At 33.3% G+C, this 25,876-nt stretch overlaps 1 protein-coding gene and 1 long non-coding RNA gene across 3 annotated transcripts; one reads left to right on the top strand and one right to left on the bottom strand.

Moving 5' to 3' along the window:
• Window positions 1-2,257: 2,257 nt before the first annotated feature.
• On the bottom strand, window positions 2,258-25,438 carry LOC140054622 (uncharacterized). 2 transcript variants are annotated; one of them, XR_011846539.1, is made up of 6 exons: window positions 25,356-25,438; window positions 25,117-25,206; window positions 24,685-24,778; window positions 23,919-23,994; window positions 2,762-2,850; window positions 2,258-2,413 (listed from the first exon to the last, which is right to left on the bottom strand). It is a non-coding gene; the product is annotated as an uncharacterized lncRNA (long non-coding RNA). The 2 variants fall into 2 exon arrangements; XR_011846538.1 differs by having other exon boundaries at window positions 2,259-2,413; window positions 25,361-25,435.
• On the top strand, window positions 9,833-11,431 carry LOC140054815 (uncharacterized). The gene has a single exon (XM_072099911.1). It carries the CDS (start codon window positions 9,833-9,835, stop codon window positions 11,429-11,431), a length of 1,599 nt encoding a protein of 532 aa, XP_071956012.1.
• Window positions 25,439-25,876: the final 438 nt, after the last annotated feature.

Here is a 25,876-nt window from a genome sequence, read left to right as displayed (position 1 = left end):
TCATTTCTAAGACGTCTTGTTTTTTTTCTACTCAGTATATTCAAATAATTTAAGTTATATTATACAGGCAATAATGAACATTACCTCCAACCGGAGTTGATTTTATTTAGGGTTATTTTATGGGAAGTTTTTTTGCCCTTGATACTATGGTAACGTAAGTTTCACATTGATGTTGTATGTCTATGTTGTTGTAACATTACCGAACATAGCAATGATATTAATATAATATCTGTGTATATATGTTTATGAATATTCATTGTCAAACGTATGTCATGTACCTGGATACATCTTGTGTCTTTGTAATATCGATACTCACAAGTATTAATAGTAAGTTCATGGTAACGTAAGTTACATAATTTACTACATACAAAGTCAATGTATTTTTTTACATTATGGTTATTTAAAATGTAAAAATATAATTTAATATTTGTTTATTTCGATTTAATACTAATACATTTTGTTAAACACTAGGACCGGTATTCATGAAAGGGGACTATCTTTAGTCCTGGACTATCCTTAGTCCTGGACTATCTAGTCCAGGACTAAGGATAATCCTGGACTATCCTTGATATGGTATTCATGAAACCTGGACTAAATAGTCCTGGATTAAGCCACGGAAAATTACAGCAGCTAGGTGGTCCATGATGTTTCCTTCTAAAATTGTTCTAAACACGCTAGCATTGCAATCGCGTACTACGCGTCCAGGGTATAATTTTACCCTGCACAAGTTCAACTAGAGGTCAGATTATAGGTTCTGCACACACAGTACGTGTACACGTGTGACAGATGCCTGATGAATAAATAGTAACATAAAACAACTAATTTTGCCATTAAACCAGAAGCATAAATGAAATTATTGGAAAACAAAGTAAGTCTTGAATATTTAAAGAAGACTCTTGTGTAATTTTATTTGAATTTTAAGGCGAACTTCAGGCCTAGCTAGCCTAGTTAGGCCAGCTAGGCCTACCTTGTTGGACTAGGCCTAGGCCTAGTCTACCTCTCTATGCCTACCTAGACTAGCCTAGGCGCAACTACTATCTAGGCCTAGTATTCCCACCCACTATTATAGTCCTAGGCCTACACTAGTTTCACTAAAACTATGGCCTGCTACCTAGCCTAGGCCTTGTTCCAGTAGTAACTACTGTCTACTCTTTAGATCTAGACTAGCCTAATAACTAGCTAACTACAAGGCCTATATTTATTATTATATATAGGAGGATTATAGGCAGACTCCTACTACTGCTACTACTACTAGTTCTAGCCTAGGTAGGCCTAGCTAGTAGTACTACTAATTTTGTCCTTTTTTATATTTTGTTTAAAAAAATGGGTTCATCATTTGTTATTATTAATTGATCTGTTACAGTAGGTTGATTCATAATAATAATAATAATAATAATATGATGATTAAATTTATAAAAAAAAGGCCTAACCTAGCTAACTGCAACCTTGCCTATCTAGTTCCTACTACTAGACTAGAGTAGAGCAATAGCCTGCCTTCTACTACTACTAGCTACTGGCCAGGGTAGTCTCCGGGTAGTAGGCATAACAATAACATGCATTATTTAATTGAAGATCTGTGTTCAATAAGATTTACAATGAGATATCACATTTAAATAGTGCACTACCTTTTATATATAATTATTTCAAATGTTTTATTTTGTTTTTTGTTAAATGGTGAACCTAGCATACAGTATGCATGATGACCATAATTCAAGGGGCCCTCATATAAATACATAAAACAAACAAATAAATATAGCAAAGCAAACAAAAAACATAGAAATAAGAAAAACATGTTCAACAGAAATATTGATTAAAAAGTAATTTCACAGGAAAATATAAAAAAAAACATAATACAGTTACTAATTTCCAATATTTATTGTAAATTTCCTCTTTTTTTTTATCTACACAGATTTTCAAGTTAGCAAGGCATCAACATTGTTTAAATACTGTTATTATACTACTATTTTCATTGTTGGAGCTGTGATTGCAAAATTATCACAGAGTATAAACTGGCTCGACTGCAGAATTGAGAATCGGACATAAAAATAATTCAAGACATGATGACCATCTTTAAGTATAAACAAAACTATTTATTTTGATGACAATTGTATATATATGTATTTCAGTCACAAATTATTTATCTAAATAAAAACTGAACAGAATTCTGTGATCTGAACATGAATGTACATGCTGACAAAACTACAGTAATATGGTATTTTAATTTATTTATTTACTGTTTTTGAATAAAACAATACAGTAATTTAAAAAGTTTCATTTGTTGTTTTTATATGGGTATTCTTATTTTCATTTATTACTACACAAGTACCGTACAACTTGCTATACAATTGTTTTGGTAGTCCTGTTTCTCTCTGCATGATTATTGCGCTCCATCCAGGTTTGTTAGCAATTGTATCTAAAAAAAATAAATAATGTTAAATTATATTACATCCAAACTTTAATTAACACAGTACAGATAATAGCGGTAGACGATAGACAATCTTTAGCCCTGGCCAACAAAAACTGTAGGCTTACAAGCCTAGATAATTTGTCACAATACTCCACTCCATTTTTTTTTTTCAATAATACTGCTTAACTTAATATGATGAAAATATCCAGAAATCAGGCCTTCCTAGATAACTATGCAGTGGGTGGATCCAGGATTTTTTTATTCAATCCCCCACACACCTTGTGTAGTTCACAGGATGCAATTTGTTTAGACAATTTATTAATACATTTTAAATAGTTGTCTTTATCTTATTACCTTACATGACCAACAGCATCATTCCATGTAGCCAAACAGGACGGTAGTAGAGGAGGCATATAATATTGACCAGATATGTGTTCAGCAGTCTAAACCAATAGAAAAATAAATGAAATTAAACTATATTATCTAAAAAATATTGAAACTATTCTTAAACCTACCCCTTGGGTGGACTATCTTTTGCTGGTTTTAGTCCAGGTTTAGTCCAGGTTTAGTCCAGGACTAAAGTTAGTCCCCTTTCATGAATACCATTTCAAAATAGTCCAGGACTAAATCCAGAGATAATCCAGGACTAAAGTTAGTCCCCTTTCATGAATACGGGCCTAGGTGACACTGGTAAAGTCATGAGCCGAGATTCAGGCGGCGTATCGGGAACGACAAAAAGAGAAGCGAGGAGCAGAGTACTTGCAAGCAGAAGCAAGACGTGTAATGAAATACTATGTTCCGTCAGCAGAACTTACAACAAAAGATAGAAATGCACGGAGAGCGACGGTGAAAAGAAGAGTACAGAAACATCGAAGGTACGTGAAGCAAGTTCAAGCCCAACTACAAGTACAACACCCAGAAGAAGCTGACGAACCTAGTAGTAGTAATGATGATTCACCCATATCTTCCGATGTGGTTTCACCAACTTCTCCTCTAATATAATAATAATAATAATAATAATAATAAGATTTTTAAAGCGCACATACCACTCCAGAGTGCTCAAGGCGCATTTAAAAATAAAAAAGAAATAAATCATACAAATTCCTGACAAATAAAATGCAATTTCTTTGGAGGGTCCCCATCCGTTGTCGTTCTGTCGCGGTCCCGGACCCCTACCTAGGTGACCAAACAAAGGAGCAGGATACACATTTGCCTTGCCACAGACGACCGGGTGCTCAGAGACAACAACCAAGACAGATGCACCCCAAAGATAATGCTGGCCAGGAAAAGGTATACAAAACAATTCTAAGTCTAAACAACTTTAAGAAACCTCATGATTTCCATATGCCTTAATGAATAAATGTGTTTTTAATAATTTTTTAAAAGTATCAACAGTTTTGCAAAATCTTATAGAGCTCGGTAGAGCATTCCACAGACGAGGAGCAGTAACGGAGAATGCTCTGTCACCCCATGAGTGGTGAGACTTAGGCTGATGTAGAAGCAGCGAGTCACTAGAACGCAGATTACGTCCGGGAACATACAGCCTAAGCATGTCAGAAATATACTCAGGAGCCATGCCATTTATAGACTTAAAAACAAAGAGTAATATTTTAAAAACAATGCGGTACCTAACAGGGAGCCAATGCAATATTTTCAAAGTATTTGATATGTGTCCATATCTTGGTAATTTTTTAACAACTCGTGCCGCTGTATTTTGAATCAGTTGGAGCCTGTGGAGTTGTTTTTGTGGTAGCCCGTATAGCAAAGAGTTTCCCATATCTAGTCGTGAAGTGACAAAAGCATGAACAAGTTGTTTAGCTGCTGTCTCATTTATAAACTTGCGAATCCTTCGAATGTTTCGCAAGTGAAAAGACGACGCAGAAATAGTTTTTGAGATATGAGAAATCATAGTCATACCCACATCCATTTCAACCCCAAGATTTCTAACCTGCCTAGCCGGGTCAATTTGGGTTTCACCAATGTGAATAAAGCTTGGTGGCAGTTTTTCCAACTGCTGTTTTGATCCAAAGAGAACAAATTCTGTTTTTTCATCATTTAATTTAAGAAAGTTGTTTTTCATCCAGACACGCAATTCATAGATACAATGTTGGAGCAATTCCAAAGAAATGTCACTGTGTTTCATAGTAGGTTTAAAAGAAATATAAATCTGAGTATCATCAGCATAAACATGATAGCACAGATCATATTTACTTATGATATCCCGTATTGGGTGTAAATAAATAGTAAACCATTGCGGCCCAAGAACAGATCCTTGTGGTACCGAAAAGTTTAGAAAAGAAGCTTTTGAAATAGCATCACCCATACATACGTGTTGAGGTCGTTTTTCCAAATATGACCGACACCAATCAAGTGCATTTCCTTCAATACCAATATAAGTACTGAGTCTATTTAGCAACACAGAATGATCAACCGTATCAAATGCTGCACTTAAATCTAATAATACTAGAGCAGTTAGCTTTCCATCATCCATCCCACGTAGGATGTCATTATTTACACGAAGTAATGCCGTTTCAGTACTGTGATGCGCTTTGTAGGCAGATTGATACGGATCAAGTAGGCCATGTTTTTGTACATGCGACAAAATCCGTTTAGAAACAACCTTCTCAATTATTTTTCCTAAAAAACTAAGATTCGAGATAGGTCTGTAGTTTTTCAGAATCTCGGGATCTAGACCTGTTTTTTTCAATGTGGGTCGAACATGGGTGACTTTTAGAGACTCTGGGAAAGAACCACTTTCAAGAGACTTATTAACAATATGTGTGATTAATGGAATAAATGCAGAAGTACATTTCTTAATCAGTGAAGTTGGTACCGGGTCAAGTGCACACGATTTAGAGGGAGAATTTTTGACAATTTTTAAAATTTCCTCATCACTTGCAGGTTCGAACTGAGAAAACCGTATAGACCTAGTTAAACCATAAGATATATTACATTTATCAGAAGCAGTTATAACTTCGGCAGTATTTTCATTTTCTAGTGAATCACGAATTGATTTAATTTTATTTACAAAAAACACAGAAAATCTTTCAGCAAGAGCTTCATCGGAGACAGACGAAGGAAGGACCGATGACTTGGAGTGATGTAAAAGTTTATTTACTATATTGAAAAGTTTCTTTTGATCACCTGTGCAGTCACTAACCAGACTAGAGTAATACCGCGTCTTGGCCTTTTCAATCAGTCCATTTACAACGCATCTTTGAACACAGTATTCCTGTCTATCCTTAAGAAGCTTTGATTTCATCCATTTACGTTCAAGTTGACGACGTACTTTCCTTTCAGATCGAATTTCATCGGTATACCACGGTTTAGCTTCCTTTTGCCTAATTGTTTTGTTCTGAACTGGCGCATGTAAATCAAGTACAGCTCTGAGATCAAAATAGCTTTCTACACTGTCTTCAAGAATTACACTTACATCGGTTATATTAGACACACAGGCTTTAATGTCATTTGTGAATTTCTCAATATCAATTTGTTTTAGGTTGCGACTTTTTCTTACAGTTTTGTGTGTTGTGGGCCGTTTAAGATCAAACTTGCAAAATATGGCAAAATGATCTGACAGGCCAGGGTGTATCTTTACATCCGAGAGCAGTAGATCATCTCTAGTGATGATAAGGTCGAGGCAGTGCCCACTACAGTGTGTGGGTTCATTTATATGCTGCTGGAGACCAAACGATCTAAGCAGTGTTTTAAATCTATCCGCTGCCACATTTTTTTTATTATCCATATGGATATTAAAGTCTCCGCAGAAAACAATTTCAGACGAAAAGAGAATAAAGTCAAACAACATTTTTTCAAAATCATTTAGGAACTCTGTAACAGACAAGGTTGGTGGTCGATATATGTTAACTAAACGAAGAGATTTCGAGTTAGACGTAATATGCACATGTATAGCCTCAAATGATGCATATGTATGTACATCCGTTTTCAAGTTAACAACTAAGCTTGACTTAGACAGAATTCCAACACCACCCCCAGTTTTGTCCACCCTAGGGACATGCACAAAGTGATATCCTAGTGGAGTTAAATCTCCAATCACAAGATCATCGTCTGGTCTTAACCAGGTTTCAGACACCGCCACTACATCTAGATTATAGCTAACAACTAAGTCCACAAATTCATCACACTTGTTACGCAGTGAACGTGCATTTAGAACGCCAAAATTAAGATGTGCTTTTTCTTTAGACCTATGCTTTTCTGTGGATTTAGTACTCGTCTCACCATTTCCAGATACTTGCTCCACTCCTTTTCTTGAGGCTTTGCGTTGCGTGGATCGAGCATTAAGTACACATAATTTTAATTTAGAAAAATGAGTACTTATGGCGCTGTGTCCTTTTGCAGTCGGCGGACTGTGTCCAGGTACTGGCTCCACTCTTGGTGTATTTGATCTCTGTGGGGTTTTATTTGTAGAAATTGATGATTCTCCAATGGACGATTTGCTTGCGTTAGTCGTTGATACATATTCGCACGATGAAAAATCGACGACTGTGGCTTGTGTATGTCAGGCACAGGTACAGACAAAGATTCGTCGCACGAATTTCCATTTATGTGGTTTATAACATTTTTGGCAAATGACCCAACTCCAATTTGGTTTAGGTGAGTTCCATCCGAAGACAGGTGTTTTGACATGATACAACTATTGTCAATAAAGCCCCAATTTCGCTGTCTAGCAACTGCTCGTATCTTGTCATTGGCATCGTTTATACGCTTAGATTCTGTAAGAGATTCATGTTTTCGATGAATTATCGAGGAGATTGTTACTCTTCTCGGTTGTAAAGATTCTCCGAGAGATGATATTTTTACTGCAATAGTGGCTGGGTCATCTGAGGAGTTATTAGTTCCCGCGTGTAGAATAATTCTATCCACATTATGTTCTGTTGACAGTACTGCTGCCTTGTGTGCAATGTCATCAATTTTCGCGCCTCTCATTGTCTGACAGATTACGTTCAGATTTGTTGACCTGCTAAGTCGTTTTGGTTTAAACTGTTTTATCATCGAATCTCCAATAATCAAGATTTTTTTATCTAAAGCTGTATCAGAGTGTATCTGTTTGTGTTTGTTTCTATATTGGCTTAGTTGATCCTGGTATGCAGCAGACGCAGATGATTTTGATTTGGTCAGTTTTGAAGGAGTAGAAGATGGCTGCCTGTTGGTAAGCTCCTCAAACAGATTATCAATCAATTGTTCAGTTTGTGTAATAGAATCGTTTGTGTTAGAAGAAACTTTCCTTGTTTGCGTTGTCGTAGAACTTGTGTGACTTTCCATTATTTGTTTTCTCGTCCTACGTTGTAGTTCAAAATCTGAGGTGTCGATGGCAATTTGCGTTCTTTTTAGTTCATATATTTCGTCTTTAGCTATGGATAAGCTACGCTCCGTTTCTGTAACTTGTTGACGTAATGTCTTTATTTGTTCTTCTTTGTTCATTGTCCGTTTTTCCCATAACTTCCAAGACTCAAAGTCAAGTTTCAGATTTTTGTTTTCCTTCTCCAATTTTTTCATTCTTTCATTAGATTTGTCGATCTCAGCTCTAATTTTAGAAATGTCATCATTTTTTTTTGGGACAGTGTATTTTTAGATGCCTTTGTTTCAGAGACTCAACCTCAGATTTTAGTGATTTGTTTTCTGTTCTGAGATTTTCATTTTCTGTTCTTACAATTTGTAGCTTAAGCTCATAGTTTTCTTCCATATAGTTGACAATAATATCGTTAAACCTTTTATCAAAGGATCCAGGATGTTGCTCATTTATTGGAGGGAATTCATCACAGATTCTCAATAAGGTTGGCGGAGAACAAGCAGTTTGTGAGTTTGGCTTAGAATCCATTTTTGTTAGTGTTGGGGGAGAATCAGATATGTCGATCCTCTCCATTTCTTTTTCCATATGTATACCATTTGTATTAGCTTGGCATTTGTATATCTTCTTTTTTTCGTTTTTCTTTTTCTGTTTCTTATCAGCCATCGCCAAGTCGTATCAAAAAGCTATTGTAAACCGAGAGTCGATCAAGCGTGAAGACCAAAAACAAAAGAAAACAAAAGATCTTGACAGTCCTTTCAGTGTTGCGTAATAGCTTGCACTGGGCGGCGATTCCTTTGATCTGACAAAAAGCGCTAAAAATACGTGTCAATCTTCTCAGTAAAATCAGTTTAAATTTGTAAAAACAGCTAACAGAGATATTAAACTTTGATATTTCTTGTAACTAAGGTCGAGATCTTCACGATCGTTGATAAGTTGATTCTTTACAAAAAAGTTTAATGTCAAATATTAAAGTAGACGGAAATTATAGAATGGTCGATTCAATTTATTTGAGTAACCTACTATACGATCGGTTTTCGTGGGGGACCAACGTAACGGCTTAGCGTTACAATACACTGACTGGAGCCTACCTGATGATCAATTTGAAAAACCAAGTTTCAACACAGATTTCAACTCCGATGCAGGTTTATTTAAGTTCAGCAGTTTTCGTATGTCTTCAGTGCTATCTATATTAAAAATCCGTTGGTTAAGAACTGAGATTTTTCGATGTTTTTAGAGCAGCAGTATTAGAAAATTTTAAAAACCAACCGTTGTTTCAGCTGCATCAAGATGTCGTTTAAGAGACGTATTTCTACTCGAAAACGTGTTGGCAGAGCACTAAGTCGAGCCCATCGTCGCATCGAAAAATTAAATCTGGAGTTACAGAAAATGACCAGACAAAAAAAAACCATAAACAAGCGCTATGAAAGAGCTCTGAAGAAAGTAAATAAGAATTGCATCCCATCTACCAGTCATGACTCGTCCATGAGTAGTACTGACTCTCCAAGATCGAAAGCAAATCAGGATTTACGAAATGCAGGTACGTCACGAATGAATGTACTGTTTTATTCACACATAATTATTATTAATAATGATAATATTGGCTATTTATAATATAGAGCAAATATCCACAGAATGTACTCAAGGCCTTATAAATGATAACTTGTTCCATGTCGTGTATGGTGATGTGAATATACGTATTTTCTTTTTCTGCCCATTACATGCCGCTTAACCCATTATCTTCCTGAACATATCAATTGAGATAATATTTAAATATTCTAAACTGTACTTAATTTAGTATTGATGTAATTTCCAATTTTCTAGGTATGTCACCAAGATCAGTACCCAAAGGGTTGAAAAAACAACTCCTGCTTTCACATGCACTGCTTGATGAAATAAGAGAGAGCACAGAGATAAATCAAGGGCAGAAGGCCAGAAGAATGATTAGCAATGTTCTATCTGGAAAGATAATCAAGAAATACAGGTTAATCGCGCGTGTTTCAAGGGAGTCGGGCCTTGGTCAACGTAACCTATCCAAGACGAAAGAGCAAGGAATCACAGCTGCGAAGTATGTAAAAAAGGCGTGGGGAGTTCTTCATAATGAAGTATTAGGCTTCATGGAAAGAGATGACAACTCCAGGATTATGCCAGGAAAACGAGATGCCTGCAAAACATCTTCTACCAAAGAAAAACGCCAGATAAGATACCTCAATGATTACATGATGAACTTGTTTGCCAAGTACAAAAGTGAAAATCCCGAGCAACGGAAGGTTTCTTTTTCCTCGTTTAAGAAAATCCGACAAAGAAATGCTAATATTAAACTTGTCAAATTCACAGCAAGAAACACAAGTCTTTGCCAAAAACATCAGAACTTTGCCCTTCAGTTAAAGGTATTAAAATCTCTAGGTGTGATCACAATCACAAGCCCCGATGAAGCAATCAAATCAATCACCGACACACAGATATCTGATCTTGCCAAACGTATACCAGATCAAGAGATCCAGTATGAAGAATGGAAACGTGTCCCGGACAATTTCGGTAAGAAGAAAACTAAACTTGTTCAACAAAGAGTCGACAAAAGCCCATTTGCAGACTTATTTGTAACTACAACTATTGGTTTCCGAAAACATGCACAACGGGTTACAGCACAATACACTGCTATAAGAGAGTGTAAAGAAAACCTGCAAGAAGGAGAATGCGTCATACATATGGATTTCGCTCAGAATTACACATGTGTGCCGATGGAAGAAGTGCAAAGCGCCTACTGGAATCAGACCGGTGTTACTTTACACCCTATAGTTGCTTACTTTCATGATGGCGAAATTAAGCATCATAGCATGGTAGCGGTTTCAGACACCCGCGCACACAACGCTTCTACTGTGTTTGCAATTTTAAAGAAGCTGGTGCCAAAATTGAGAGGGATCTTGCCAGAATTAAAGACTATCCATTATTGGACCGATAGTCCAACATCACAATACCGGAATAAAACAATATTCTCCATCATATCTAATCACAACATACTTTTCCATAATATTAATGCCAGCTGGGACTACTTCGAAGCTGGGCATGGAAAAGGGCCATGCGACGGCATTGGCGGAACAGTAAAACGCTTGGCGGACGAAGCCGTAAAACGTGGTGCGGCAGTGATCCAAGATGCCCACGACTTCTTTGCTTGGGCTTGTCAAGAAAGAGAAAACTCACGCATAGAGTACTTTTTTGTTACTAATGAGGAATGTGTGGCTGCAGAATCGGAAATACAAATGAAATGGCCAAACATAAGACCTGTTCCCGGGACTACAAATCTCCATGCAGTGAGAGGCATCAGTGGAGAAGTGATGGTACGCAATGTATCTTGCTACTGTGGAGCGTGTCAAGAAACCTCTTCTGCTGATAACATGTGCCCCGGATGGATAGTCCATAGCTTAACGAAACGTCAAAAGCAAAATACCAAGCAAAGCAGCAAAATTCAATTCCATGTTGATGATTGGGTATCGGCATTATATGATGAAGAATGGTACATCGGCAAAGTTGTTGATATAGATGATGAAGATGCGTTGGTGTCTTTTTTAAAATCTGGCAGCAGAATTAACAAGAACATATTTCAGTGGCCAAATAGTAAGGATGAAAATATGGATTTTTCTGCCGTGTTGAAATTGAAACAAAGGGTTGTACGGGTAGATTGTTCTACATTTCAGACCAGGAGAGGGAACGGATAAATCAAAATGTTGAAACATTAAAGGAAATGTAACTTACGTTACTAAGAAAGTTGAGACTGATAAGCATTAGGCCAAGCAACTGTAAAGTTCACAGAATTATAATAAACTAGAATTTAATTCGTCACTTTGACGAATTATAGGTGATCATTTTTATCATTTTAATGAAATTAACACTTTTTAAAGATGCATGTACGTTAACATACGATCGTAAAAAGTTGATGTACGCCATCCTTATGACATGATGCATACGCTTATAGTGCTGAATTGTGCCTATTATATGCCATATACAATATGTACAGTATATACTGTATATCTATATACACTGTAGCATAGGTGAAATTACGGGACGCACATCATGTTCTAATTTTCTGGTATGATGGAATTAACAAAATGAACATAAAGATGAAAATTTTGAAAGATAATGAATTGAGCAAATAAATATAAGAATTTGGAAGAGAATCTAGCACGTAGAAACGCCGTGCGCGCTCTTTAAAGATTGTATAACTTTGACGAAAGAGATTAAAAAACTACTTTTTAACTTCAACTGGCCATATGATAACGTCACAACATCTGATAGGCTTAATTTTTGTATGAATTCATATCTACATTTCACCAGCTATCATACTAAATTATAAACATCGAGGTCAACTTTAATTCAGAAGAGCTGTAAGGTATTAAAATATACGTTGTAGGTAAAATTACGTAACCACCGTTATTTAAATTTTAAGACGTGATGACGTCATCCAAAAGAAAATATTGGCAACTCATAAGTAACATAATTGGTTGAGGTAGAATGTATTAAAAATTAAAAGAAAATCGATCACAGATAAGCGAGTTGCGCTCTGTTGAATATGGTGGTCTATGACAAAAGGGGGAAAACCCCTATTTTAAAAATTCATGTGGCCAAATGATGACGTTATACCACTTTGTACATATAATGTGTATATACATTTATATCTACAACTCATTGGCTTCCATAATAAGTTAAAAAAATTGGGAGTCACCGTGCATTCTGAAGAATTATTTTCATTTCAGAAATGCCTTATTTTTTATCATTTTTAGCACTTTTGTACAATTAATGTGCGCATTTTGTCATTTTTAACGTGCTCGTATAGCACTATTTTAAGTCGAAATGGACTCAAATTTGGTGGATGTACCAAGGAAGATGAGTAGAATGCAGTTTGTACAAAAAAATTGTATTTTTTACGCTTTCTGTGTACGCACGCGCAAAAACGTGTTTTTGCGCAGTAATTTTTTAAAACACGCAAATGGCCCAATTCATGCTCTAAATTGATCAAAACATAATTTTGAGCTTTTTAAATTTTTAACGCGCGATTTCACGCGCATGACCCTACGTGCGCGTGCGTTTTTATTTGCTAATATTTTTACCTTTGACCTGAAGTTTACGTGTAGTAAATTTCATTAATATGTGATAATTAATTATGAAGATATGATCGATAATGTTATTTCACAAAATGGCGTATAAATGACGTCACGGATGAGTGATCACGCTGAAAAGCTTATTAGGACTAAGTTAAAGTATTTGAAAGACATTCTGAAATTTTGGTAATCATTGACATTAAACTTTTTGAGATATTTGTTAAACAAAATCTGTACAGAAAGAATTTGTGAAGAAACATTTTTTTTTTACAAAAACAATTTCTCACTAGAATTTAATTCGTCACTTTGACGAATTATAGGTGATCATTTTTATAATGTTATTGACATTAATATTTTTTTAAACATGCACGTACGTTAACATACAATCGAAAAATGTTGATGTATGCCATCCTATGACATGATGCATATACACTTATAGTGCTGAGTTGTACCTATGTGTCATATACAATATGTACAGTATATACTGTATATCTATATACAGTGTAGCATACGTGAAATTACGGGACCAACATCATATGTTCAAATTTTTTGGTATGATAGAATTATCAAAATAAACTCGAAGATGACAATTTCGAAAGATAATGAATTGAGCAAATAAATATAAGGATTGGAAGAGAATTTGACACGTAGAAGCGCAATGCGCGCTCTTTGAAATTTGTATAACTTCGACTAAAGAAATTTAAAAACAACGTTTTAACTTCAACTGGCCATATGATAACATCACAACATCCGATAGGCTTAATTTTTATATGAATTCAAATCTACATTTCATCAGCTTTCATAATAAGTTATAATCTTCAAGTTCACCTTTAATTCCGAAGAGCTATAAGATATTCAAATGTATGGTGTAGCTGAAATTACACGACCTAGGTTATTCATGGTTTTCCGTGTGATGACGTCATCAAAATAAAAATGTTGACAACTCATGAGAAAGATAATTATTTGAGCCAAGCACATACTAAAATTTCTGCAAAAATCGAGCTCAAATAACGGTGATGCGCTCTATTGAATGTGAAAACCCACACAAAAAGATAAAAATTACTAATTTTTAAATTGAAGTGGCCATTTGATGACGTCATACCATTTTGTATGTCTAATGTGTACATGAATATGTATCTACAACCCAATGGCTTCCCGAATAAGTTAAAAAAATTGGGGGTCACCTGCCATTCTGAAGAGTTATATTCATTTTAAAAAGGCCTTATTTTTCACCATTTTCATCACTTTGATTCAATTAATTTGCGCATTTTGTCATTTTTAACCTGCTCGTATAGCGTTATTTAAAGTCGGAACTGACTCAAATTTGGTGAATGTACTAAGGATGGTGAGTAGAATGAGATTTGTAAAAAAAAATCATATTTTTTACGCTTTTTAAGTATCGCGCGCGCAAAATTTTTGTTTGCGCAGTAATTTTTTGAAACACGCAAATGGCCTAATTCATGCTCTAAATTGATCAAAACTTAATTTTGAGCATTTTAAATTTTTAACGCGCGATTTCACGCACATGACCCTACGTGCACGTGCGTTTTTATTTGCTAATATATTTACCCTTGACCAGAAGTTTACGTGTAGTGAATTTCATTAATATGTGATAATGAATTATGGAGATGTGATTGATAATGTGATTTTGCAAAATGGCGTATAAATGACGTCAAGGATGAGTTGTCACGCTGAAAAGCTTATTAGGACTAAGTTAAAGTATTTGAAAGACATTGTGAAATTTTGGTAATCATTGACATTAAACTTTTTGAGATATTTGTTACACAAAATCTGTACAGAAAGAAATTGCGAAGAAACATTTTTTTTTGACAAAAACAATTTCTCACTAGAATTTAATTCGTCACTTTGACGAATTATAGGTGATCATTTTTATCATTTTATTGACATTCATATTTTTGAAACATGCACGTATGTTAACATACAATCGGAAAATGTTGATGTATGCCATCCTATTATACGCTTATAGTGCTGAGTTGTGCCTATTATATGCCATATACAATATGTACAGTATATACTGTACTGTGTATATCTATATACAGTGTAGCATAGGTGAAATTACGGACACACATCATGTTCTAAGTGTTTGGCACTGATGACATTATCAAAAAAAACTTGTGGATAACAATATTGAAAGATAATTAATTTAGCAATAAAATATAACAATTGGAAGAAAATTTGGCACGTAGACGGGCCGTGCGCGCTCTTTAAAAATTGTATAACTTTGACGAAAGAGATGAAAAAACTACTTTTTAAATTCAACTGGCCATATGATAACGTCACAACATCTGATAGGCTTAATTTTTGTATGAATTCATATCTACATTTCACCAGCTATCATACTAAATTATAAACATCGAGGTCAACTTTAATTCAGAAGAGCTGTAAGGTATTCAAATATACGTTGTAGGTAAAATTACGTAACCACCGTTATTTAAATTTTAAGACGTGATAACGTTATCCAAACGAAAATATTGGCAACTCATAAGTAACATAATTGGTTGAGGTAGAATATGTTAAAAATTAAAAGAAAATCGATCACAGATAAGCGAGTTGCGCTCTGTTGAATAAGGTGGTCTATGACAAAAGGGGAAAAACCCCTATTTTCAAAATTCATGTGGCCAAATGATGACGTCATACCATTTTGTACGTCTAATGTGTATATACATTTATTTATACAACTCATTGGCTTCCATGATAAGTTAAAAAAATTGAGGGTCACCTTTCATTCTGAAGAGTTATATTCATTTTAAAAAGGCCCTACTTTTTACCATTTATAGCACTTTTGTACAATTAATATGCGCATTTTGTCATTTTTAACAGGCTCGTATAGCACTATTTTAAGTCGAAATGGACTCAAATTTGGTGAATGTACTATGGAAGATGAGTAGAATGCAATTTGTACAAAAAGTTGTTATTTTTTACGCTTTCTATGTACGCACGCGCAAAAACGTGTTTTTGCCCAGTAATTTTGTAAAACACGCAAATGGCCTAATTCATGCTCTAAATTGATCAAAACGTAATTTTGAGCTATTTTAATTTTTAACGCGCGATTTCACGCGCATGACCCTACGTGCGCGTGCGTTTTTATTTGCTAATATTTTTACCTTTTACCTGAAGTTTACGTGTAGTGAATTTCATTAATATGTGATAATTAATTATGGAGATATGATTGATAATGTGATTTCACAAAATGGCGTATAATTGACATCACGGATGAGTGATCACGCTGAAAAGCTTATTAGGACTAAGTTAAAGTATTTGAAAGACATTGTGAAATTTTGGTAATCATTGACATTAAACTTTTTGAGATATTTGTTACACAAAATCTGTACAGAAAGAAATTGCAAAGAAACATTTTTTTTTTACAAAAACAATTTCTCACTAGAATTTAATTCGTCACTTTGACGAATTATAGGTGATCATTTTTATCATTTTAATGAAATTAATTTTTTTTAAACATGTACGTACGTTAACATACGATAGGAAAATGTTGATGTATGCCATCCTATTATACCCTTATATTGCTGAGTTATGCCTATTATATGCCATATACAATGTACAGTATATACTGTATATCTATATACAGTGTAGCATAGGTGAAATTATGGGACACACATCAAGTTCAAATTTTTTGGTATGATGGAATTATCAAAATAAACTCGAAGATAACAATTTCGAAAGATAATGAATTGAGCAAATAAATATAAGGATTGGAAGAGAATTTGACACGTAGAAGCGCAATGCGCGCTCTTTGAAATTTGTATAACTTCGACTAAAGAAATTTAAAAACTACTTTTTAACTTCAACTGGCCATATGACAACATCACAACATCCGATAGGCTTAATTTTAATATGAATTCATATCTACATTTCATCAGCTTTCATAATAAATTATAATCTTCAAGGTCACCTTTAATTCTGAGGAGCTATAAGATATTCAAATGTATGGTGTAGCTGAAATTACACGACCTAGGTTATTCAAGTTTTTACGCGTGATGACGTCATCAAAATAAAAATGTTGACAACTTATGAGAAAGATAATTAATTGAGCAAGCACATACTAAAATGTGTGCAAAAATTGAGCTCAAATAACGGAGATGCGCTCTATTGAATGTGATAACCCACACAAAAAGATAATAATTACTAATTTTTAAATTCAAGTGGCCATTTCATGACGTCATACCATTTTGTACGTCTAATATGTATATATATTTATATCTACAACTTATTGGCTTCCATAATAAGTTAAAAAATTTGGGGGTCACCTGCCATTCTGAAGAGTTATATTCATTTTAAAAAGGCCTTCTTTTTTTACCATTTTAGCACTTTTGTACAATTAATGTGCGAATTTTGTCATTTTTAACGTGCTCGTATAGCGTTATTTTAAGTCGGAATGGACTCAAAGTCGGAGAATGTACTAAGGATTGTGAGTAGAATATGATGTATACATCAAATTTTATTTTTTACCCTTTTTAAAAATCGCGTGCGCAAAAATGTGTTTTTGCGCAGTAATTTTTTTAAACACGCAAATGGCCTATTTCATGCTCTAAATTGATAAAAACTAAATTTTGAGCTTTTTAAAATTTCAACGCGCGATTTCACGCGCATGACCTTGAAACGCCCGAGTTTTTATTTGCTAATATTTTTTACCTTGACCTCAAGTTTACGTGTAGTGATTTTCATTAATATGTGATAATTAATTATGGAGATATGATTGATAATGTGATTTCACAAAATGGCGTATACGTGACGTCACGGATGAGTGATCACGCTGAAAAGCTTATTAGGACTAAGTTAACGTATTTGAAAGACATTGTGAAATTTTGGTAATCATTAACATTAAACTTTTTGAGATATTTGTTACACAAAATCTGTACAGAGAGAAATAAATAATAAGAATAAGAATAAAGATTTCATACAATAACAATAGGTGATCATTTTATTCTAAATGATCACCTAACTAGAATTTATTTCGTCACTTTGACGAATTATAGGTGATCATTTTTATAATGTTATTGACATTAATATTTTTTTAAACATGCACAATCGAAAAATGTTGATGTATGCCATCCTATGACATGATGCATATACACTTATAGTGCTGAGTTGTACCTATGTGTCATATACAATATGTACAATATATACTGTATATCTATATACAGTGTAGCATACGTGAAATTACGGGACCCACATCATATGTTCAAATTTTTTAGTATGATAGAATTATCAAAATAAACTCCAAGATGACAATTTCGAAAGATAATGAATTGAACAAATAAATATAAGGATTGGAAGAGAATTTGACACGTAGAAGCGCAATGCGCGCTCTTTGAAATTTGTATAACTTCGACTAAAGAAATTTAAAAACAACGTTTTAACTTCAACTGGCCATATGATAACATCACAACATCCGATAGGCTTAATTTTTATATGAATTCAAATCTACATTTCATCAGCTTTCATAATAAGTTATAATCTTCAAGTTCACCTTTAATTCTGAAGAGCTATAAGATATTCAAATGTATGGTGTAGCTGAAATTACACGACCTAGGTTATTCATGGTTTTCCGCGTGATGACGTCATCAAAATAAAAATGTTGACAACTCATGAGAAAGATAATTATTTGAGCCAATCAAATACTAAAATTTCTGCGAAAATCGGGCTCAAATAACGGCGATGCGCTCTATTGAATGTGAAAACCCACACAAAAAGATAAAAATTACTAATTTTTAAATTGAAGTGGCCATTTGATGACGTCATACCATTTTGTACGTCTAATGTGTACATGAATATGTATCTACAACTAAATGGCTTCCCGAATAAGTATACAAAATTGGGGGTCACCTGCCATTCTGAAGAGTTATATTCATTTTAAAAAGGCCTTATTTTTCACCATTTTCATCACTTTGATGCAATTAATTTGCGCATTTTGTCATTTTTAACCTGCTCGTATAGCGTTATTTTAGGTCGGAACTGACTCAAATTTGGTGAATGTACTAAGGATGGTGAGTAGAATGAGATTTGTAAAAAAAATTCATATTTTTTACTCATTTTAAGTATCGCGCGCGCAAATTTTTTTTTGCGCAGTAATTTTTTGAAACAAGCAAATGGCCTAATTCATGCTCTAAATTGATCAAAACTTAATTTTGAGCATTTTAAATTTTTAACGCGCGATTTCACGCGCATGACCCTACGTGCACGTGCGTTTTTATTTGCTAATATATTTACCCTTGACATGAAGTTTACGTGTTGTGAATTTCGTTAATATGTGATAATGAATTATGGAGATATGATTGATAATGTGATTTCACAAAATGGCGTATAAATGACGTCACGGATGAGTTATCACGCTGAAAAGCTTATTAGGACTAAGTTAAAGTATTTGAAAGACATTGTGAAATTTTGGTAATCATTGACATTAAACTTTTTGAGATATTTGTTACACAAAATCTGTACAGAAAGAAATTGCGAAGAAACATTTTTTTTTTACAAAAACAATTTCTCACTAGAATTTAATTCGTCACTTTGACGAATTATAGGTGATCATTTTTATCATTTTAATGAAATTAATTTTTTTTAAACATGTACGTACGTTAACATACGATAGGAAAATGTTGATGTATGCCATCCTATTATACGCTTATATTGCTGAGTTATGCCTATTATATGCCATATACAATGTACAGTATATACTGTATATCTATATACAGTGTAGCATAGGTGAAATTATGGGACACACATCAAGTTCAAATTTTTTGGTATGATGGAATTATCAATAATAAACTCGAAGATGACAATTTCGAAAGATAATGAATTGAGCAAATAAATATAAGGATTGGAAGAGAATTTGACACGTAGAAGCGCAATGCGCGCTCTTTGAAATTTGTATAACTTCGACTAAAGAAATTTAAAAACTACTTTTTAACTTCAACTGGCCATATGATAACATCACAACATCCGATAGGCTTAATTTTTATATGAATTCATATCTACATTTCATCAGCTTTCATAATAAATTATAATCTTCAAGGTCACCTTTAATTCTGAGGAGCTATAAGATATTCAAATGTATGGTGTAGCTGAAATTACACGACCTAGGTTATTCAAGTTTTTACGCGTGATGACGTCATCAAAATAAAAATGTTGACAACTTATGAGAAAGATAATTAATTGAGCAAGCACATACTAAAATGTGTGCAAAAATTGGGCTCAAATAACGGAGATGCGCTCTATTGAATGTGATAACCCACACAAAAAGATAATAATTACTAATTTTTAAATTCAAGTGGCCATTTGATGACGTCATACCATTTTGTACATCTAATATGTATATATATTTATATCTACAACTTATTGGCTTCCATAATAAGTTAAAAAAATTGGGGGTCACCTGCCATTCTGAAGAGTTATATTCATTTTAAAAAGGCCTTATTTTTTTACCATTTTTAGCACTTTTGTACAATTAATGTGCGCATTTTGTCATTTTTAACGTGCTCGTATAGCGTTATTTTAAGTCGGAATGGACTCAAAGTCGGAGAATGTACTAAGGATTGTGAGTAGAATATGATGTATACATCAAATTTTATTTTTTACCCTTTTTAAAAATCGCGTGCGCAAAAATGTGTTTTTGCGCAGTAATTTTTTTAAACACGCAAATGGCCTATTTCATGCTCTAAATTGATAAAAACTAAATTTTGAGCTTTTTAAAATTTCAACGCGCGATTTCACGCGCATGACCTTGAAACGCCCGAGTTTTTATTTGCTAATATTTTTTACCTTGACCTCAAGTTTACGTGTAGTGATTTTCATTAATATGTGATAATGAATTATGGAGATATGATTGATAATGTGATTTCACAAAATGGCGTATACGTGACGTCACGGATGAGTGATCACGCTGAAAAGCTTATTAGGACTAAGTTAACGTATTTGAAAGACATTGTGAAATTTTGGTAATCATTAACATTAAACTTTTTGAGATATTTGTTACACAAAATCTGTACAGAGAGAAATAAATAATAAGAATAAGAAGAATAAAGATTTCATACAATAACAATAGGTGATCATTTTATTCTAAATGATCACCTAACTAGAATTTAATTCGTCACTTTGACGAATTATAGGTGATCATTTTTATCATTTTAATGAAATAAATTTTTTTTAAACATGTACGTACGTTAACATACGATAGGAAAATGTTGATGTATGCCATCCTATTATACGCTTATATTGCTGAGTTATGCCTATTATATGCCATATACAATGTACAGTATATACTGTATATCTATATACAGTGTAGCATAGGTGAAATTATGGGACACACATCAAGTTCAAATTTTTTGGTATGATGGAATTATCAAAATAAACTCGAAGATGACAATTTCGAAAGATAATGAATTGAGCAAATAAATATAAGGATTGGAAGAGAATTTGACACGTAGAAGCGCAATGCGCTCTCTTTGAAATTTGTATAACTTCGACTAAAGAAATTTAAAAACTACTTTTTAACTTCAACTGGCCATATGATAACATCACAACATCCGATAGGCTTAATTTTTATATGAATTCATATCTACATTTCATCAGCTTTCATAATAAATTATAATCTTCAAGGTCACCTTTAATTCTGAGGAGCTATAAGATATTCAAATGTATGGTGTAGCTGAAATTACACGACCTAGGTTATTCAAGTTTTTACGCGTGATGACGTCATCAAAATAAAAATGTTGACAACTTATGAGAAAGATAATTAATTGAGCAAGCACATACTAAAATGTGTGCAAAAATTGGGCTCAAATAACGGAGATGCGCTCTATTGAATGTGATAACCCACAAAAAAAGATAATAATTACTAATTTTTAAATTCAAGTGGCCATTTGATGACGTCATACCATTTTGTACGTCTAATATGTATATATATTTATATCTACAACTTATTGGCTTCCATAATAAGTTAAAAAAATTGGGGGTCACCTGCCATTCTGAAGAGTAATATTCATTTTAAAAAGGCCTTATTTTTTTACCATTTTTAGCACTTTTGTACAATTAATGTGCGCATTTTGTCATTTTTAACGTGCTCGTATAGCGTTATTTTAAGTCGGAATGGACTCAAAGTCGGAGAATGTACTAAGGATTGTGAGTAGAATATGATGTATACATCAAATTTTATTTTTTACCCTTTTTAAAAATCGCGTGCGCAAAAATGTGTTTTTGCTCAGTAATTTTTTTAAACACGCAAATGGCCTATTTCATGCTCTAAAATGATAAAAACTAAATTTTGAGCTTTTTAAAATTTCAACGCGCGATTTCACGCGCATGACCTTGAAACGCCCGAGTTTTTATTTGCTAATATTTTTTACCTTGACCTCAAGTTTATGTGTAGTGATTTTCATTAATATGTGATAATGAATTATGGAGATATGATTGATAATGTGATTTCACAAAATGGCGTATACGTGACGTCACGGATGAGTGATCACGCTGAAAAGCTTATTAGGACTAAGTTAACGTATTTGAAAGACATTGTGAAATGTTGGTAATCATTAACATTAAACTTTTTGAGATATTTGTTACACAAAATCTGTACAGAGAGAAATAAATAATAAGAATAAGAATAAAGATTTCATACAATAACAATAGGTGATCATTTTATTCTAAATGATCACCTAATAATAATAATCATATTAACCAAAACAATAGTATGTACACTAGCATTATAAAACTCACTAATTTACATTTTCATATGGGAGTTTTTATAATTATGATTAATAAAATATGCATTGAATTAATAGAAAATAAAAAAAGGATGATTTAATGAAATATATAATTTGTTTGCCTACTAAAGTGATGGCAATGATCTAAAATACCAATGAGGTTTATTGTTAAAAGTTACAAATGTTGTTTTTATTTAACTATTTTGATGACGAATTCATCTTTCAATTCAGTAATTTACGTTACTGAATACGTAATTTACGTTACTCAATTGTAACACAGTATACATTTTCTAAGAAAGATAAAACCAGTTTTGTCATATGACTATTTAATAGAGTACAATAATGAGTGTTATTTTATGTGAATTTAAGACAGGAATGTATGCGGACATACAAGAAATCAACAACAACCTTTGATTGACGACTCATTTTATTATGGATGTTAATAAAGTATAAACTATAAAATACAATATGTACTAGTGAATGTAACAATATGTAAGTTATTATACATGTTTTTGTTTGATTACATACACTATTGTATAGTTTCATATTCATAGAAATATAATGTTGTTGCCTTTATAATCGTTTACATTGAAAGTCGAAAATAAAACATGTAACGTAGGTTACAACCACGATTCCAGTTGCGATCATTCATTTTGTTGACAATTTTACATTGATAAATATTATAACAGAGAAGTAAATATAGATGTTGCACTTTAGTTTAGTAACAATTATAAAATGTTTCGTCAACATTTGTTTTTGAGAATTTTCATTTCCTAATGTTGCTAATATACTGAGCCCGAGCCATTATAATGTTAAATTATATTACATCCAAACTTTAACACAGTACAGATAATAGCGGTAGACGATAGACAATCTTTAGCCCTGGCCAACAAAAACTGTAGGCTTACAAGCTAAATAATTTGTCACAATACTCCACTCCATTTATTTTTCAATAATACCGCTTAACTTAATATAAAAATATCCAGAAATCAGGCCTTCCTAGATAACTATGCAGTGGGTGGATCCAGGATTTTTTGTTTCAATCCCACACCCACCTTGTGTAGTTTGCAGGATGCAATTTTTTTAGACAATTTATTAATACATTTTAAATATTTGTCTTTATCTTATTACCTTACATGACCAACAGCATCATTCCATGTTATAGCCTAAGAGGACGGTAGTGGAGGAGGCATATAATTGACCAGATATCTGTTCAGCAGTCTAAACCAATAGAAAAATAAATGAAATTAAACTATATTATCTAAAAAATATTGAAACTATTCCTAGCCTAGGCCTATTTACATTAAATTATGCCAAATTAAAATTAATTCAACAGGTTGTATGTAAATTGTTTTATTTTTATCTTACCTTACCTGACCAGCAGCATTCCATGTAACTAGGACAGTAGTGGAGGCATATAATATTAACCAGACATTTTTCTTCAGCTGTCTAAACCAAATACAAAAATAAATGATATTAAAATATATACATCTATTATTACTACTAACTATTTATTAGCCTAGGTCTATTGCATTTCGACACAATGTAGTTGATATGTGGGGTTAAAAAGGCATCGCCTAAACTTTCCCATTATAACTAAACTAAACTATGCCAAATTAAAATTAATTCAACAGGATGCCCTATCTATGTAAATTGATCCAATATTTTGAAAATACCTAACACTGCATTCATTCCAGTCTAGGCCTAGACAAGGCTAACTAAGTAATACAATGTATGCCTACAATAGAATAAGACTACTGTTTACTGACTACCTGAAGTAGGGCCTTGCAATGCCCACCGACTCAGCCAATGGCATAGTCTAGAGAGGCCTAGTTAAGTGTAGGCCTAGCTTAAATAGGCTGTTAGACTGCGGTCTAGCTAGCTAGGCTATATCCCTCTAACATCATTTTAAACAAAAATGTTAATAATGTAAAATCTATTACAAATTAAGATTATATAGGCTATAATGTGATTTACACAGAATTCTGTGATCTGAACATGAATGTACATGCTGACAAAACTACAGTAATAATATGGTATTTTAATTTATTTATTTACTGTTTTTGAATAAAACAATACAGTAATTTAAAAAGTTTCATTTGTTGTTTTTATATGGATATTCTTATTTTCATTTATTACCACACAAGTATAACTTGCTATACAATTGTTTTTGGTAGTCCTGTTTCTCTCTGCATGATTATTGCGCTCCATCCAGGTTTGTTAGCAATTGTATCTAAAAAAAATATATAATGTTAAATTATATTACATCCAAACTTTAACACAGTACAGATAATAGCGGTAGACGATAGACAATCTTTAGCCCTGGCCAACAAAAACTGTAGGCTTACAAGCTAGATAATTTGTCACAATACTCCACTCCATTTATTTTTCAATAATACCGCTTAACTTAATATGAAAATATCCAGAAATCAGGCCTTCCTAGATAACTATGCAGTGGGTGGATCCAGGATTTTTTGTTTCAATCCCACACCCACCTTGTGTAGTTTGCAGGATGCAATTTTTTTAGACAATTTATTAATACATTTTAAATATTTGTCTTTATCTTATTACCTTACATGACCAACAGCATCATTCCATGTTATAGCCTAAGAGGACGGTAGTGGAGGAGGCATATAATTGACCAGATATCTGTTCAGCAGTCTAAACCAATAGAAAAATAAATGAAATTAAACTATATTATCTAAAAAATATTGAAACTATTCCTAGCCTATAGGCCTATTTACATTAAATTATGCCAAATTAAAATTAATTCAACAGGTTGTATGTAAATTGTTTTATTTTTATCTTACCTTACCTGACCAGCAGCATTCCATGTAACTAGGACAGTAGTGGAGGTATATAATATTAACCAGACATTTTTCTTCAGCTGTCTAAACCAAATAGAAAAATAAATGATATTAAAATATATACATCTATTATTACTACTAACTATTTATTAGCCTAGGTCTATTGCATTTCGACACAATGTAGTTGATATGTGGGGTTAAAAAGGCATCGCCTAAACTTTCCCATTATAACTAAACTAAACTAAACTATGCCAAATTAAAATTAATTCAACAGGATGCCCTATCTATGTAAATTGATCCAATATTTTGAAAATACCTAACACTGCATTCATTCCAGTCTAGGCCTAGACAAGGCTAACTAAGTAATACAATGTATGCCTACAATAGAATAAGACTACTGTTTACTGACTACCTGAAGTAGGGCCTTGCAATGCCCACCGACTCAGCCAATGGCATAGTCTAGAGAGGCCTAGTTAAGTGTAGGCCTAGCTTAAATAGGCTTTTAGACTGCGGTCTAGCTAGCT

Source organism: Antedon mediterranea, chromosome 7, assembly GCF_964355755.1.
Source record: "Antedon mediterranea chromosome 7, ecAntMedi1.1, whole genome shotgun sequence".
Classification (NCBI taxonomy): Eukaryota; Metazoa; Echinodermata; class Crinoidea; order Comatulida; family Antedonidae; genus Antedon; species Antedon mediterranea.
The sequence above is the reverse complement of the archived record's forward strand: the minus strand, read 5'-3'. Positions and strand labels throughout refer to the sequence as shown.

Bases quoted from the DNA above. Each gene is read 5' to 3' on its own strand.
- LOC140054815 (XM_072099911.1), top strand. From the start codon at position 9,833: ATGGAAAGAGATGACAACTCCAGGATTATGCCAGGAAAACGAGATGCC.